This window comes from Linepithema humile, chromosome 5 (genome assembly GCF_040581485.1).
Source record: "Linepithema humile isolate Giens D197 chromosome 5, Lhum_UNIL_v1.0, whole genome shotgun sequence".
NCBI classification, from domain to species: domain Eukaryota; kingdom Metazoa; phylum Arthropoda; class Insecta; order Hymenoptera; family Formicidae; genus Linepithema; species Linepithema humile.
Window position 1 is genome coordinate 19248390 of NC_090132.1, and position 17951 is coordinate 19266340.

At 29.2% G+C, this 17951-nt stretch overlaps 3 protein-coding genes and 1 long non-coding RNA gene across 18 annotated transcripts in view; 2 read left to right on the forward strand and 2 right to left on the reverse strand.

Annotated features, from left to right (window-relative positions):
* The first annotated feature begins 562 nt into the window (after positions 1–562).
* Positions 563–7491, forward strand: SIDL (SIDL trafficking protein particle complex subunit 10). 2 transcript variants are annotated; one of them, XM_067355333.1, is made up of 12 exons: positions 563–903; positions 1524–1741; positions 1947–2140; positions 2278–2473; positions 2579–2690; positions 2785–2987; positions 3068–3286; positions 3469–4232; positions 4417–5083; positions 5185–5646; positions 5881–6202; positions 6394–7491. In XM_067355333.1, the coding sequence occupies exons 1-12, from the start codon at positions 819–821 to the stop codon at positions 6522–6524; spliced, it is 3573 nt and encodes a 1190-aa protein (XP_067211434.1). In that variant the 5' UTR covers positions 563–818; the 3' UTR covers positions 6525–7491. The 2 variants fall into 2 exon arrangements, with proteins under 2 accessions (XP_067211434.1, XP_067211435.1); XM_067355334.1 differs by having other exon boundaries at positions 2800–2987.
* LOC136999974 (uncharacterized) overlaps positions 4911–17951 on the reverse strand; it is a 42120-nt gene continuing 29079 nt past the window's right edge. Inside the window, exon 2 of the long non-coding RNA XR_010890297.1 lies at positions 4911–6181. This is a non-coding gene — a long non-coding RNA (uncharacterized lncRNA). The remainder of the gene's footprint in view (positions 6182–17951) is intronic.
* Nop10 (Nop10 ribonucleoprotein) lies at positions 9665–10726 on the reverse strand. The gene is made up of 3 exons (XM_012370239.2): positions 10565–10726; positions 10338–10380; positions 9665–10059 (listed from the first exon to the last, which is right to left on the reverse strand). Exons 1-3 carry the CDS (start codon positions 10616–10618, stop codon positions 9962–9964), a joined length of 195 nt encoding a protein of 64 aa, XP_012225662.1. The 5' UTR covers positions 10619–10726; the 3' UTR covers positions 9665–9961.
* Positions 12219–17951, forward strand: part of Dys (Dystrophin) — a 419847-nt gene continuing 414114 nt past the window's right edge. For 5 of the 14 annotated variants that reach the window (XM_067355327.1, XM_067355321.1, XM_067355329.1 and 2 more), the window contains exon 1: positions 13215–13431. In XM_067355327.1, coding sequence (XP_067211428.1) covers positions 13341–13431 — 91 coding nt within the window. In that variant the 5' untranslated portion in view covers positions 13215–13340. Of the gene's footprint in view, positions 12323–12405; positions 12840–13213; positions 13432–16561; positions 16593–17951 lie in introns of those variants that run through there. The other 9 variants (XM_067355320.1, XM_067355322.1, XM_067355324.1 and 6 more) reach the window with 6 other exon arrangements.

Genomic DNA, 17951 nt, shown 5'->3' on the forward strand with positions numbered 1-17951 from the left:
GACATGAGATAGACGTCCCCATCCAATATTGCTCTCTCTCTTCCACAGTAGACTAGCATCATTCTTTTATGATTCATTTTTGTATGTGTATAATGGAGAATTTATACTGCATCTGATGTCCGACGTATGACGTAGACTTTAAAATATCTCTAGCTAGAATTTCTAGAAAACAAGCTCTATTATTGGATATCGGATGTCGTACGTCGGACATCGAACGCAGTGTGAATCCTCCATAACTTCCTCTCATAGCAATCATGCAAAATCTCTATGACAGCAACCAATCAAAAGAGGGCTCCTTTCTGCCTAAGGGAAATAATAATAATAATAATATGAGAAATTAAAGACTTGTTCGTTTTAGCTGCACTGGGGCAGCTCTGGGTCTGCTCTAAACAAGATAATACAGGACAAACTATTTATCTGTCCTGTATTATCCTGTGTAGAGCAGACCCAGAGCAGCCCCAGTGTAGCTAAAACGAACAAACCCTAAGTCCCCTAGTTTCGATAATGAATATCGCAATGACACAACGAGATATCGAACTCCTCGTTTTAGTCGCGAATCGATACGAAATGACATACCAGCAAATGGTTCTAATTCCAACCTCAATAGACAGTTCGAAAGTGCGAAGTACAATGTTTGTCTTGTTTCGTAATTATCTTTAATAATTTATCGTGAACTTTCAAGCTCGTTGGAAATTTCGAATCAGCGAGCGGTGAGAGTTTTCATGCAGATTGGCGTTGAGAGAGTGACGTAGAATTGTAATGATTGAAAGTTTGATCGGGAGCAGCAAGCTCGCAAGGCGCACCGCCAGTCCTCAGGAATGATGAATTGCAATGGAGGATCGTCTGTGGCTGGTGAAGTACGCAATGCGAGCGCTCCCATGGACAGCAAACCGATTGTTACCTGTGAGTTCCGTAGTCGTTGTCACCTTTAACCTCTACGCTATGCCATTGACACCGCCGTTATTCACATGCTGTCATTGACGCCCCCGTCTTTCTATCTGTCAATCTTCGCGACACTTCTCTTTTTTTTCTTTTTCTGCTTGGAATAACTACTGTCCATTATGCGAATGAAATACGCAGCAACGAATGATACTTGCTTATATATTCAAGAACACATAGTTTATCAGATTTTTTGAAACTTTAAAAGAAATATTTGCTTTCTAATGTAGCTTACTATTTTTATTAGAAAAATATGATGTAGATTCTTTTAGATAATTCATTATTTTGATTTTCATATTCAATATATCTGATTTTCTTGTTTTATATATATGTACTATATTGTATTTATTATAAACTACTTGTTTTTATTATACACGATATAAGATATTTACTATAAGTGGATTTTTTATAGCAAGCAACTTTTTTATGGTTTAATAACTTTTTATAATAAGCATGTAATCTTGTCTGATTGATGTATTGATATATATCAGAATATTATTCTCTGATATATGTAAATGTATTGTCTTGTTAATTAACATGATATGTTATAGAATATGAATGTAATAATTTGTGCAATGATATAGGTGCTGGAGATGAAAATTTGTTTTCTACATTGGAAAAGGGTTTACTCCAAGCTATTCCTGCAGATGCAGTAGAATGGCGTAGGTCATTCAGTAGGCCAGTTAAACAAGTTAAACTTGGAGCTACCTTTGTGCCATTTTCCAGAGATATTTTGTCCACTGAGAAAGATTGGCATCTTATAAGGCAACCAATCTTTCATATTTATTGGACTGAATGTTCTGTAAGTTTTGACATTTTAAGTTTTTAACTATATTTCAATTAAATGAAAAATTTGTGAATGTCTATTTAAGATATTATTTTTTCATTCATATTAAATATTTTATTAGATGAAATCAATTGTGATGAAAGTAGAAATATCAATATATTTGGCAATATCTATATCTGTCTAATAACATGATATATTTTTATATTTTATATTCTTTCAGGATGTTGATACTTATAAGACTAGTGTCAGAGATGATATTGATGCCTGGTTAAAAATACTAAATTTATATCATATCCAAGATTGGATGATTGTGTTAGTAGAAACGTATGATATAAAGAAAGCCAATAAACTGCTGCCTAGGACTACAGTTTTGGATAAAATACGAAGTGACTTTGCCGCCAAGAATGGCGACAGGTAATCTTATTTAAGCTATAATTAGTACAGATACAATATATTTCAGTATGAATCTGGAGTTTTTATATTTAATTTTTATATTTAATTTTGCAATATTTAGAAACAGCCTTTTCTAATTTACAAATTATGTTTACCAGATGCTTTTCTATAATTAATCCAATTAAATCTGAATCTCGTTCTGCCGAATCATGGAGAGGTTTGATAACTCGCATTCGTCATTTGATATTAACCGCATACGATAGAACTCTTTCACGCTTTGAAGATATTATACGTGAGCAGAGAGAGAGGCGAAACAATCCTAGTTGGAATTTCTGCCATTATTTTCTTCTACAGGTAATGTAATTGCTTCAAAATTCTAACTTTTATCTAATTATCTAATAACGATCTAATCTCTATTATTCTTTAAATTTTTAACTTTTATTACAATTGATGTTTCAGGAAGAAATGGCATTTGCATTACAAATGCTAGGTTTATACGATGAAGCATTGGTGCAGTATGATGAATTAGATGCTCTCTTTACGCAGTTTGTGCTCAATTCTAATGTAGGAGGTATAGTAATCTCTCATTAAAGCTTAACTTGGAATCAACATGTGCATTATGCAATAAAAAGAAATAATGATACAAATTAAAAACCTAAATATAGATAAACTATTTGTAGATACTCCAGGATGGTTAAGTCTGTTTCAAGCGCCTCTCAACAATTGGGGAGGCGTGAATTTAAATAACGGTACAAACCATCATTTAAGGTTTCTTTTAGCTGAGTGTAGGGCATCTTTATTAGATCTTAGGAGTTATTTGTTTAGTAGACAATGTGCCATGCTGCTCTTGCTTAATAAACCTTGGGAGGTTTGTACAGATTTAATAATAATTAATAATTCATGGATTCATCCTATATTTAAAAATTATTGCTGAATATTCTTCTCTAGGTTGCGCAAAGATGTTTATCATTCGTTCATAATACATTGAGCGAATTAAGAATCTTAGAAGTGCAGAGACCTGAAGGATCTATAGAATGCTGGTCATTCCTCTGTGCGTTAGAGGTCTTGCAAGCCTGTCAATTGTCTATCTACAATATTGATAATAATCAACAGTTAGACTTATGCTCTTTGCATACAGCTAGCTTATGGGCACTTGCAAGAGACAAGGTATTATAAGAGACAAATAATTACATTTTTTTACTTTATTTGACTGTAATTACATTTACTTTTTATTATTTTGTGATGTAATTAAATAATTATAATATGTATATATATATATATACAAATGATACAATATAATGATGTAACATCTTTTGTTTTCATTGTGTATGTTGTGTTTCTTTTTTCAGTTAGGAAGCTTAGGAAAATTATGTGGCCTAATGCCAGGCAGTGAACCAACCAGTGAACAGTTGCACACAGTTGTGTATCTTATAGCAGGAATAGGAGATTCAGAGCCGCAAGTGGAAGGAAAATTAACTCCTACAGACAAATTAAAAGAGGCACTATCATCGAAAGAAGCATTCAAAAAACAATATCTAGAACATGCAGAATTGGCCATGGGCACGTACAAGCACGTCGGTCGCATTCGATCAGCCAGATTAATCGGGAAAGAATTGGCACGATTTTACAGTGAACTCGGAGAAAATCAAAAAGCAGTCGCATTCTTATCCGATGCTTTAAAGACATATATGGACGAAGGATGGAATCAATTGGCTGCGCAGACACAATTGGAGTTAGCCGAGTGCTATAAACGGATGGACGATGTTGAAAAATATACTAAAGTATGCGCTGCAGTAGCTAGTACAAATGTTTTGCATATAACTGTACGGAATACATATTTGGAAGAAATGTTAGGCTATATGAAAATGATCTCTTCGCCTCAACCATTACTCACGGAACTTGGATATGCTTTTATAATACTCAGTATGGAAGTTAAAGTAATGGATAAAGTAGTACAAGACTGTGTAGTTAATGTCGAAATCAGTGTACAGAGTTTGTTTCCTCGAGAATTAAGATGCACTAGTGCCGCTATTTCTGTAGAGGAAATACAAAAGCCATCTATACCTAATAAAAAGAAAGGATTAAAAGCACCTGTTGAACCTCCAGTACAATTGTAAGTATTATTAAGTGAAAGAGTTAAACTTTTTTTCTTACAGATCTTTACTTCCGTATATAATTTTTAATATTTTAATTTTAAAAAACGGATTGTAAAAAAATATATCATTAATCTGTACGTGAAACACAGCATTTATTCTATGTTTTATTGTACATATGTCAAATTTTTATTTCTTTTTCAGATTATCAAAGTGCACACTAGAAGACATGAAGCCACATGATCCAAGTTTGTTGAACTTGCAAGTGTATTCTTACTTGGATTATAAAGAAGATAGGAGTCTTGGTTCTGCTAGTGTTATTAATAAAAATATAAAACCAATTGTGAGACGTTCAGATAGTGCAAAACATAGAAAACCTTCGGTGAACGCAAAAGGTGATTTTAGCAAAGCACTCACCTGTGATGGATTTGTTATGAAACCTGGTAAAAACACATTTGTACTAACAAGGCGAATAAATCAACCTGGTTTATACAAAATTAGCCAGCTATCGTTAGTAATAGAAGAAAAATTAGAATTTTTATCATCTGTACTGAATCCACGATTATGCTACGAAGTAGCAAAGACGCAACCCATGATATCCGTAAATTGTGGTCGAGATTTACTGGCAGGTCTCATTCAAGACATTGAGCTAGTTATTTCGAGCGGAAGTACGAAGATAACTGAGGAAATGAAATTAAAACTGCGCACATCACGTGGATTAACAGTGCAATCACAGAGCGTTGAAAAAATAACGGTGAAGGAATTAGAGATACCACTGCTAACATGTGAACCATTTAAAACTATAAGGGTGCAATTAAAGGTTCTGGCTGAACTTCCACCGAAGAAGGATTCTTCGTCTATGGAACACAAGGTATTTGATATATATAATATTTTAATTAAAAAATTTCAATTTTAATTTATATTATTCTCGTCTAACTAATGAATATTACAATTCGTAATTTCTCTTTCTAGTTAAATATACAGTGTCCATGGGGCTCGGAAGAAAGTATACCTTTACATTTTGGTCCACCATTAATGTCAAGTATGAAACTTCACACAGCAAAGCAAAGAAAATTTATTCAAATAGTTGTAACTGGTTTGACAAGTCAGCTTCTACAATTGACTGAGCCTGGATTAACAACAATTACGTCGATAGACGTTAACTTCAAAAGTTTAAATCCTGTTGCGGGTCAGAGATTAGTGATAGGTAACGGAATGAATGTTTCCTTTATGTGGGAACTTGAAATTGGAAAAGATGAGAAATCCACGTTGCCAATAAAGACTGATTTTCGTGTAAAATATGTACCAATTAATGATACTGAGGAGTTAAATGATACACATGTTGACGATGATCCATTACATATACATAATTTAGAGAGAATTGAGAAAGCTTGTAGCGTTTACAGATGCAATTTTGATATTACAGATTATGTGGTAAGGATAACTATTTCTTATTATTAACTAATGTGTGTAATCTATAGCTATGTGATATACATTTGAATAATATTCTATTTATTTAAAAAATAAGAAAAAAAAGCAGGATTAATATGATAATTTGTAATACTGTCATATTTAGTATTACTTATAAAATATGTAACATTTTATGTATATTGTAGCTGTACAATGTAGCGTATAATATTAATTTTTATTTGTAATGATGCTTTCCAGACTTTATTTACCGTATCCTCGAAGATTGAAGCAAGTGGTGGTGGAGGAGAATTTTGTCGCGCTGGTAGCATGTGTCACCTCTGTCTTACAGTGATGCGCGTGTTACCTAGTCTCAGTCCAAATCCTCCGCCACAGTTGATGTATGAGGTTCTAGCAGACCAAACTATGTGGGCAGTGTGTGGTCGGACCGCAGGCATCGTGTCATTAGAAGTAGTGGAAAAGCAAAGCGTTACATTAGATGTAATGCCTTTGACAAGTGGTTATTTGCCTCTCCCTGTTGTTAGATTATCTCGATACATACCTGCAACAGAGTCCAAAAATGGTAAGTTTAAATATTCTATTATGTATTATAATTTAACTATAATTAATGTTATTTGACTTGTCAATAAGTTTGCCGAATCTTTATTCAAAAATGTCTGCTATATGATCTGAAAGAAATATTTTTTGAACACTGTTTACGCCAATAGATTGTTTTACAAAAATTTTAACTGTTTTATTTGTTTTCATTTTAAGATATCGTCCGTAATAAAAATGATATAGGATCTGGTCCTCGATTAGAGCCATTTAGTCCAGGACAAGTGTATAATGCCAGTAAAGCACAGCAAGTGCATGTTTTGCCAGCAGCTCCATCAGAATCGAATTAGAAATATGTAAATTGTTGTTAAAGACGTGTATATTTTATTTTCATGTAATTAGTCACGAACACTTTAATTTATGAAAGGCTTGAGAAAGCAATTATAAATTGTTTTCGCAATCAATTAAATAATTGTATATTTTATTTTCAATTAACACAAGGTAAAGTAGATTATCAATGTAAATTCATATTTTGAAATAAGCACACAAATCCGCACATATTAAACAAGATCGTTTAATATCATTGGTTTATGTAAGATTTGTATCACAGTTTATTTTAATTTTGCATTACCAAAGTCATTCAATTTTCAAAAATCAGAATTTTGCGATTAATTGCTTGCAACGCCATAAAAAATTTTTATTTAAAGTTCTAAAACTTCTATTTTTACTGAAGATACCTTTTTTTTATTGAAAAAACTATGTCTAATATATGTAATTATATTTTGTATTTATTTCAATTAGATTTCATTAGAAGGTAAACATATTCTTGCATTAATATGATATATATCATATTGATGAAATACTAGAAAATGTCCTATTTCTTGATGATTCGATATCAGTTATGAATGTTGATTAAACTCACATTAAGTGTTCTAAATTATGTACTTATATCTTTGCATTTGACAAATAATATTATCTCTTATTTGACACTTATCCCTTTCTAATCTATATTATTTGCTGTTTATTACTATATAAATCCCAACAATCTTCTCTCTTGCTTGTTTAAAATATTTGGATATTTTATATCATTTTATAGAAGAGAGATGGAGTAAAAATTTGTTCTTACACAGCAAACATAAATATGTAAAATTTGTACAAATATTTGTTAGTAATATATTCATAAGCATATCTGAATAAATGTTACATATTTTTATTCGTTAAATTGTAACATAGTAATTCTTACAAACATAATTTTGATACATAAACTAGAAATTTATTTAATGTTATGCAAAAATAAACATTGTGTTCTCTTAATAATATTTGTATTTTAAATATATTTATAGAAAATAAGAACAATATACATTATACTTGTTAGCAATTATTCATCAGAATTGGATATTATCAAAATTTTTCTTATGTTGCCATGTTTTTTCTAGAACATTGTAATTTTCTACAGTTTTTTAATTTGTAAATAAGATAATTGTAATACTCTATATTATCGATATTTACATATCTTTTAAATTACAATGTTTTCAAATTAGTATTTATATAAAATCATATTTATTAAATCTGTTTATTATTTACAATTTGTGCAGAAGGTATATTTTTACTAAGTAGTGTTAATATTTAATCTATTATAATTATTACGAGAGAAAGTCAAAAAGTAAAAGTACTCTTTTTTTTTAAAGAATTTAATTTCTCAACTGTTCCTTTACTTTTTGATTCACTCATATATTTGCGAAATATCTATTTTTATTATATTTGTTGATATTAAGTCGAAGACTTATGTTCAATATATTAATTCCTACTTTTTTATATGTATAATTGGAAATATGTTAAACCAAATATTCATTTATATAAGTTAAAAGTGTATGATTAGTAAAATATATATTTTCATCTAATATGTTATTACATCTATTATATATTTTAGTAGCTCTAAAATAATTATTGGTATTTGTATCAAGATATTTTTATGCTTTTAAAATACTGCAAAAGACTCCAGTAGAAGTTTAAGTTAAGTTAAATATGTTTAATTTATGTATTTTTAATGTTTATTAAAAAATTCAACTCTATTTAGCCTAACATTTATTGAGATAATTCATATAATAATTTTTTTTGCATAAAAAGGAACATTATTTGTAATATTCAAATAAATAGTAAAATGCCCTAATAATTTAACACTAATAAAAATTACAGATAGCATTGTAGCATTTTGTAAAAATAAATATAAACTAAATGTTAGATTTATCATATTTATATATGAATGATACTACGCAATAATGTAAAAAATGTTGTTTTTTGATTAATTACAATTCCTACATATTGTATATGAATCTCGTAACATGACATAGCATTGGCATTTCATATATTATATCTGTGATACAGTCTTCAATGAAAAGAATAAATAATTCTAGAATCATTAAATTATCTTATGTTCTCAAGACATGATCATTTTTAATTTGATTAATTATTCACATATGTTGAATGTTGAACGTCTTATTTTAGAACATATGTATTATATCAATTACATATACGTAACTATTTTAAGAGTTATATAATTATGTTATAAATAACACTGATTATATTAAATACTTCCATTTCATAGATAATTATAATTGTGTCAAAGTGCTGTATATAGCTAATGTTATATATGTACATAAAATTGTACATACATATATATAATAAATGAATCTGTTACCTTTGTTAATATATAATAAATAATACAACCCATTATACGTTTGTTGTTCTAATAACTTTAGTTATAATCAATATAATAATTGTAAGAGATAATTGTGAATTAGAATATAATATTGGTCTTATACCTCTCAATATTTGTTCCATACATATTAATTTCGTAGATATTACAAGTATATACCATTTGTAAGTATATTGGATCATATTAAGCTGATAGATTGCACTTATACAGGGTGTGCAGAAAGAAAGATCAATACTTTGAAAGGTTATAGCATAAGTCATTTTAAGAAAAAAATTCAGATATAGACATATGTTCTGTTTTAAACGGTTTCCAAGATAGAATTATTGAATGTATAATTGCAAAAATATTGACACTTTTTATAATAATCAATTATCAACAATTATAACAGCCAACTGATTATTAACATATTACATAGTTGAGACAGATTTGTGTAGATCATAGAGGAAAAAGAAGTGCGTACCAAACTCAAACAGCTTTATTTTGTAAACCATTTGGAATGCAACAATGTTACGTGAACTTTTTTTAGAAACTTATGCTATAACTTCTTAAAGTATTAATTGTTCCTTCTTGGACACTGTACGATCTTGTTAGGATGATTTTTTAAATAAAATCGTGTTATTAGTATTATAAAGTATTATAAAATTTTTATTTTTTATAAATATGTGGACACGGCCAACTGAAACAAATTTGTTTATCAAAAATATGTATATATCTGCAATAAAAATGGGGATATAAAAGATGATATTTGGGTTTGCTATCAACAAAACAAGCTAATATCATATAAAGCAATTCATTTATTTAATACTTACATTAATAAAATTTTAGAGATAATTATTACAAAATTATAGTTACAGTAGAGAATGCATGCCATAAGAATACAATAATTCTGCGAATGCACAGTTCATAATTATCACAAAAGGAAGTTGTGGGTGAATTACCTCTCTGTCTCTGTAGATACAGATTATTATATCTGAGTGTTTGCATGATATCAAATACATGTTTGTATATAACTGTATACTGTTTATTAATTACATTTAAAATAAGATTTTTTGATTGATTTTATATTTAATGTTAATAGCTGGGTGGTGGTTGCTGCGTCAAAAGTAGACCATGTCTTCTCTTATTTACAATCCTTTCTCGTGAATATTTATCTTCCACAGAAAATCGAGCTAAAGATAAAAATATTTTATGTAAGTATACTAAAACCTGATCTACAATCTTCTTGTGTATTGTTTCTTGCTCTCTGCCTTTTGTATTTTTGCTTTTTATGTGTTTGCCGCATGGATTCAAGAAACATCGTAATTTACAATTTCTCCTTTCCAAATTTCCAAAAATATGCTTTTACATAAAGGTAAAAAGGCAGAAAACAAAAATAAAAAAACACAGTAGATTCAGCTTAATAAGTCCGAGGTTTGAATAAATAAAAATGTTATACTTTATAATTAACCTGGATGTGCTGATAACGTAGGTTTTCCATCAGGATCCACTTTCTGCACAAAGTAAAAAAATACTTATGAAAAAATAAATATTTAAAGAATTCTATGACAAAGAAATAAAAATTGCATAGGAAAAGTACAAGCTATATGATAAAACACAGTATTTTGGATTAAAAAGAAAAATTACAGAGATAAATATCAGATATAATTAGGGAGATATAATTAGATATATAATTACTTTTAAAGTGTATACTCGATCTCCGTTTGCGTCCAAGTAATACATCAAATACATCTTGGAATATTGTTTTTTCGGCTTTTAACTTCCTATATTCAACCCTCGTGTAACCATGCTTTTGAAAGGGGTTATGTTCGGCATAACATGGCACAAGTAACGTTATGGTTAGTGCTCATGGTTCTTGTACACACAAGATGGCGCGTGATAAACGATGCAAAAGCCAATCAACTTCTCGCTTTCCGAAAAAACAAAATTTTGATTGGCAGCTGTGTCGTTCTTCACTACGAGCAAGTGTCGCTATAACTATGTAAATGAGCCTTTAAGGCTGTATCTACAACAATTGAAATTCTATTGATCGTACATCAAAGAATATAATGCTTCTTTAATAAAAATGAGCAAATTCCAAAAAAAGAAGTAAGAACTCAAACAAACAGTACAAAAATTCAAGATACAGGTAAAGAAGTATTATAAAGATGTTTTAATTTTATGAATGTTTTTTAAACATCTTTTATATTATTTAGATGCGCGTCTAATTGTAGTTACAAATAAGTCATGTAAATAATCATCTGTCAATATCTTGCAGTTGTCTATATGTATTAAAAGTTTAGGTTTATGGACATATTGCCGCATACATAAAGAAATCAATCAACTATAAATCTAAAATAAAAGATAAATGCCAAATTTTTGTTGTTCTGCGTACTACATACAAAGTAAATTAATTTGGATTTTGAACGGGTTAGTGATGAAGCAGGAAATTACAAAGCTGTTTTTTCAACTGATGAATCAATGAAGGGCAAGTCCTAAACTTTTTGAAGAACTTCATTAATTATAGTGTTGAATTTTTCTATTCTAAATACTCTGTTCGCTACTAACTCTTCTCAATTTTTAACTAAACTCTTTTAAATTTAATTTTTTTGTTTTGCTTTATCACTGTTTTATGTTTGTATTTGACTATGTATGAGATAAGAAAGGCACTATGTATGTGCACAAGTAAATGACTCAGTAGCCGGATATTTAAGAGATAATCATTGTTGAAGATATGATTTTTCTTATCAAAATAATATTTTTTAATTTTTTTGTACACATAAAAATTTAAGTTTATTTAATAAAAATAGATCCAAAAAATAATAAAAAATGCTTTTTTTTTAAATTCTGCAAAAAATTATTTACTTTTAGTAAAATCGTCAAGAATCAATTTAAATTTTGCTTCATATAATCTCAGCGCATTTTATTAACTATTATGTAATTAAATATGTAGACAACATTCTTAATTCTTTTTGTATGTATACATAATTTACTAAAGCTTTTTTCTTAATTATTCTCAGAGTTTTATAGTTATAAATAGTTTGTTAATATGTGGTCGGATATTGGAATATGTCTGGTTATTGGATCATTTACTTTACATGGTATATGTTGTTTACGTATTTGTTGTTTTTTAGCTGCTTTTTTATTTTGAAATTGATTGCGCATGTAACTATAATTTTATTTATTCATTAAATTATTATAAAGTATAAGTAAAATCTGAAGAAAAAAAAAAAGATAAATTGCTCGATGATCTCAGTAGATTTAACTTATACATATTTATTATTGTATTTCATCATCATATATCATTTCATATATTCATTATCGTATAATATATAGTAAGTTTTCATATGTGACAGGTTGCTGGTTGCGAATGTAAGCACGATGATGTTCGCCGGCGATTAACCGAGAGGAATCTACGTCAAGATAGACCGCGTGTACTCGCTGGCAGTGACGAGAGTGAGTAGGCATACTGACTGACAATTCCTCGTACCGAAGTCAACATATAGTAGACACGCGCGCACGCGGTCAGACGCAACGAGAATCGGTCGGATAGTGCAGTCAGCTGGGGTGTCACTTCCGTTGACAAGACAAATCATTGTCAGTGCTGGCTTGTCATCCGTGACAACTGTTCGTTGAACGAAGTGAAAAACGAGTTTTTCTAATATCGGATTTTTATGAGGAAAAAAATTATTTTTAAGACGGCCGAATAGGTGCGAATTGTGAAGGCCATATACTTCTGTTTGTTATTTACAAAATGATGCACCGCGAGTGTGATTTCGTGATCGTGAAAGTGAATTACGAATGATGAGGCGTGAATTATGGATGTCGAGTGCAACAAAAAAAAAAAACAGACGCGCGCTGTTATTCTACGTGTAGCATCATCTGACAATTAACTTTTTGTTTCCGTTAATGATTATACAATAGGAAGTACGCAATCGTTTGCAATTTGTGCAAGTGGCATATATGTATACAGGTAGCGTGCGCGCAACACATCATTATCATTTGCACAAAGCTACATGCTTGTACAAATTCATTTTAACTAATAAATTTTTATAATAATATCAACAGAAAAATTGCTTTAACTATTCGTGTAAATAATTGTTGATCTTATTATATTTAAATCTTGGATTATAAATATGAAATTTTATAAAAAGATAATACAATTAAATACCTGCAAAGATAGTAATGAAAGACCTTTAATTATAATGTGATAAAAAATTAAGAATGTATATTTAAAGATTGCATATTATTACTATTCTGATCACAGTAGTACTCCACTCGTTCGTATTATCGGCAAACCTCTATCCGTAAAAAATAATCACGCTGATACCGCCACGGCGACTTTAAATCTGCGTCACATCACTAATCTCATTCAGTCTAGCGACTAGAATCGATCGTAAATTGTACGGAGCGTCGTAATTTTTAAATTCTGCCGAACGATTGATTGTGATCTTGTGATTGTTGGGTGTTTTAGATGCAGCCGAGGAAAATTCGTTGGATTATTCAAGTACCGGATGAGCCGCAACATGTCGAAACTGTCGAAGAGCAAATCTCAAATACGAAAGGTAAGAATTCAAATAACACAAAAATTCTCTTTCAGGCTATGGTTTAATAAATACGTTAAAATACGCAAACACTCTAATCTAAATGTTCTTCACGAATGTTTTTTAGACGTCTAGGCTTTTAATATTATATTACATGTCAAAACATGGTGGAAATCATGCGAGAAATCGCAATTGTTGATATTGTTTTATCAAAGCTTGATGCTTTGTCTGTTTTTAATTTGATAAAATTAAATTAAATTTACATTTAATTAAATTAATTATAAGAATTTAATTAAACTTATTTACAATTTAATTTATTAAATTAAATTAAATTAAATTAAATTTAATTAAATGTATCTAACTTGCACTTAAGATATATTTATAGTTTTTATGAAGTTCTTATGTTGTAGTTAATATATTATGTGATAAAATGTGCTTGAATGCATCTTCGATTTGCTAGTTTTTAAAATAAAATTTAGATAATTAATTGCCTGGCTGCAAAATTTCAGCAATAACTTTGTCAGAAATATTTATAATAAAAATTAGATTTTTTGCAAAATTGACATAAATATACGTAATTTATCATGTACACAAATAAACATTTGGAGTGCTAGTCTCTGCATCTTTAAATTTTTATTTTTTGAAAACTTATATCGAGCATAATTCTCGAATGTAGATATCTTAGGTCATATTTAGACTGATAAGAGAAGATTGTGACAGGAAAACATAATATATCAATCAGGCAGGATTTTCAATTCAGATTTTTACGAGTTTTTTTATTACATTGTCATAGATAAAATTTCGTTCATGAATGAAAGATTAAAAAAATCAACACGATTTAACCATTGGATCGATTACGTTTCATATTTATGAGCCACATTAAAAAAAATTTTTGGATGAAATTTTTTACGTGATTTGAATCTACAATGTGAGTTTATTATTTTTAGGATTCATGCTATGTCTAATCGTATGATCGCAGGTAATAGTGCAACTTAATCCTGTTTATTACGTAGAATCGTGACATCGTATATCGTTTACATATTATAAATAGAAATGATCGGCACGGTTTACGATTTTGTACTTTACTCCACTCTTTTCCTTTCAATCCATTTCTTTGTGGATAATTAAAATTTACTTTTTATAGTCGTGTTTTTTCTGAGATGGATTATTCTGCTCGCGTTCTGCTTCGTTTAATTTATTATATTTACGTGAAAATGCGAAAATATAATACAAATATGACGTGGAACAGAAATATTGGTGCTGCAAATAACATAGATGGTGATATTTAAGCAATTTTGTTTTGTGCTTAATAATTATTGGTAAATATAGCGATTGCACTTGGCGGATGCTTGAAGGCGTAATCAACGATAATGCACCCGTAAAAAAGATTACGTTATCACTTATCAATTTTCTTCTTTCTCAGTATAAAAGTGTTAGTGTATCAAGCTGTTAACACGTGTAGTCAAATTTATAATGAAAAATGTTATAGGATATGGAAATAACATTTTTTTGGATTGTGTATTGTGTATAATACGTTGAAATCTAGCTCTGGATATTAACGAGATTTTTCGATAGATGCACTTTGAGCTTTTTTTGCACATTTTAACGGGTTAGTTATGTTAAATACCAAGACGGTGCTTGATGCGTCGGCGCTAACTTCTGGAGAGATCACCCGCGAGGTCGAAATCTGGATATCGCGCAGTGTCGCGGCTGCGTTCCATGAGGTCGTTCCGAGCCACGTAAAGTTAGATAGATACGCTCTTATTATAGAAGTTCTCTGACTTCATCATAGACGCGCTAAATTTTCCGTAGATTGTTACTTGGAAATAGTAAGTGTTCGGCAATTTGACAAAAGCAAATGAAACTAATAATCTAGTGCAGTTTCTCAAATAATACTTGCTAAAATATGATCACTGCGGTAGGAAAAATTTGCGCTCTCAATTGATCGTAAAGACTTCGAGTGACTCTACTTTCCATTAACAAATGAACAGGAGGATTTGTTGTTCTTGCTACAGAGCTAGTAATTGAAGTGTGTGCGATCGTTTTACGTGTCGATTGTCACGTCATAAATTCTCTCTGGTTTTGTGCGTTTTCTTCACTATAAATTGTCAGTATTTTATTAATGTTAACAGTTAATCAAATTTTTCTCTTAACCATGTGAACGATAGATATGTGCGGATAATTACACAGATTATATTGCAAAAAAGAATCCGAAATTCATATACTACTCAAATTATCAAATTAATAATATTGATATAAAATATACGAATTTTTATCTTGATTAAATTGACGCTTGTATCTCTCTTGTATCATCGTAATTGCCAGTCTGACTTCGACCGGTTTAAATCACAATATACGGATGTAATCAATGCGCAGTCAATTATATCGAGATGACAAATACATGCATTTAATTATATTTTCACTTACATTAGTTATAGTTTGAAAATAAATATATTATATCCATATTTTTTATTTCATATATTTTGAGACTATTAATTATAATTATAAGATAATTGCTTTGTCAATTAATTATATAATATCCAATTATAATTTAAAACACTTTAATTGCATTATAATATTACATATAAAGCTAATTATAATGTGTAATTATATTGTAGTATTTTGTTTCAAATAATTAGAAGATTAAAAATAATAGAAGATTGAAAAACATGTTTGTGTTAGCACTCACATGTGTATTATTGTTTTAAAAAATGCGACATAATATAAATTCTATGAGAATGATATTTATTCAATTTAACAATGTGGATAAAGTGCCAATTTGTATGCAATTAATGATGCCACGGTAATTGGTTACACAACTAGGTGAAGGGAGTCTCAATGCCTCGGATGCGAGAGCTGCGGGGATGTGAAATTGATCAAATCCATCAACATTAATATGCATAAGATTTGTAACATTTCACTTTTAATAAGTTTGCATTGCTCATATTGTAAGCATCATTTCATAATAATTTTCATATCAACATAATTGTGCTAACGGTTTGTTGCATTAATCTTTAATTGAAAAAAAATACAATGCAAATGACTGTGAAAAAATTTATACTATAATATTTATTGGAACATAATCAAAGATACTGTAGGTACTGGAATATACCTATTCCTTTACAAACTTCGTGTTTATCTACGTGAAGACAAATTATAATACAAAATGGATGATGACATATGTAAGTATAATAATCAACAATTAACTAGACCTTTTTTTATTGCATGTTTTCTCGTTTTATTATATCAGGTTTTCGTAATTAAATTTGTGTCAGAATTTCCTCTTTATTATAATTTTGTAATTAGTTCTAAAAAATTCATTCTTTGTAATTTGAACTAATGAAAAAATTAGTTTGATTATTTTTTTGTTGTTTATTAGTTGAATGTTTTTACTTGAACATTTTTTTGTGTCATAATTCTAATACTAATTGTAATTTTTTTGTTATTTTTGTAGATTATCGCAAATTAAAAAAAATATATATATAATATTTACAAGCTTTACTATCTTTTAGAATATGTATTTTAGAATATGTATAACATTGGCATAAATTACTATGCAGTTTATTTTTACGGATAAAATCGCAAAGGATTAATAAATCGGATTTAACTCTTAAATTGGATGGTATAATAATATTATATCATCTCTTTCGCTCAGAAGCAATTAAAAATTAAAATGAGTATAATAAAAAAATGAATTTACTAATATAAAATTTCTATATATTTAATTTAACTACAACAAAATAGAAAAAAAAACAGACGCGTCGTCGAGAAGAGAAATTTATCCTTTGACAGTGGGCAATTGTTTGCAGCTTTCTTTATTTTTGCTTCAAGTTGCTTTGAATGTACATATCACATTGACTGTTAATAACGAGAATGTTAGAAAAGATAATGGTAGCATTGTTTTATTATTGGTAAATCATTGTTCTAAGTGGTCTAAGTTACGACTAATGGAATGTTTACTTTCTCCTGTTTAAAGCGACATGCTTTTTACGAAATATAATTATATTAACCCCTGAAGTGTTAGGAAAAATGTGCGCTTGCATACATAAAAATGCTTTCAAAGAAGACATTAAATTTATTTTTAAGAAAACTGCTTCTTAGAATTTCCTATTGTGTGAATATAAATCTAAACATTTTTAAACTCAAGATAATGAAAATTTATGTGTTATAATGCAGCAATTATTTTAAAATTACTTGTATTAATAATAATGAAATATAAATTGCATTTTGAGATTAAATAATTGTGTAAAATGTATTATGATTATTTATTTATGAGATCTGACATAACAAATTCTTAAAATCGTTTAGCACGTAAAATAGGCATAGCGAAGACAATAGATAATCATAAAAATGTTATTATGATATGTGTAAAAAGAACGTGTTTTATATTACGGGATATATCTATGTCACAGATAAAAGCGACACGTTCTCCGAGAATTGTTGTAATCTTCTTGCTCTGTGATCTCGCGTAAGTCCTACTATAACTTTGGAAATAGGGAGAGGCTATCTCTTGAAATTGCAGTAGACGAATAGATCTGTTA

Coding starts and splice junctions, on each gene's coding strand:
- SIDL (XM_067355333.1), top strand. CDS start 819: ATGATGAATTGCAATGGAGGATCGTCTGTGGCTGGTGAAGTACGCAAT. Junction 904..1,523: donor CAGCAAACCGATTGTTACCT/GTGAGTTCCGTA, acceptor GCAATGATATAG/GTGCTGGAGATGAAAATTTG. Junction 4,233..4,416: donor GTTGAACCTCCAGTACAATT/GTAAGTATTATT, acceptor TTTCTTTTTCAG/ATTATCAAAGTGCACACTAG.
- Nop10 (XM_012370239.2), bottom strand. CDS start 10,618: ATGTATTTGATGTATTACTTGGACGCAAACGGAGATCGAGTATACACT. Junction 10,381..10,564: donor ATCGAGTATACACTTTAAAA/GTAATTATATAT, acceptor TACTTTGTGCAG/AAAGTGGATCCTGATGGAAA. Junction 10,060..10,337: donor TACGTTATCAGCACATCCAG/GTTAATTATAAA, acceptor TTTTATCTTTAG/CTCGATTTTCTGTGGAAGAT.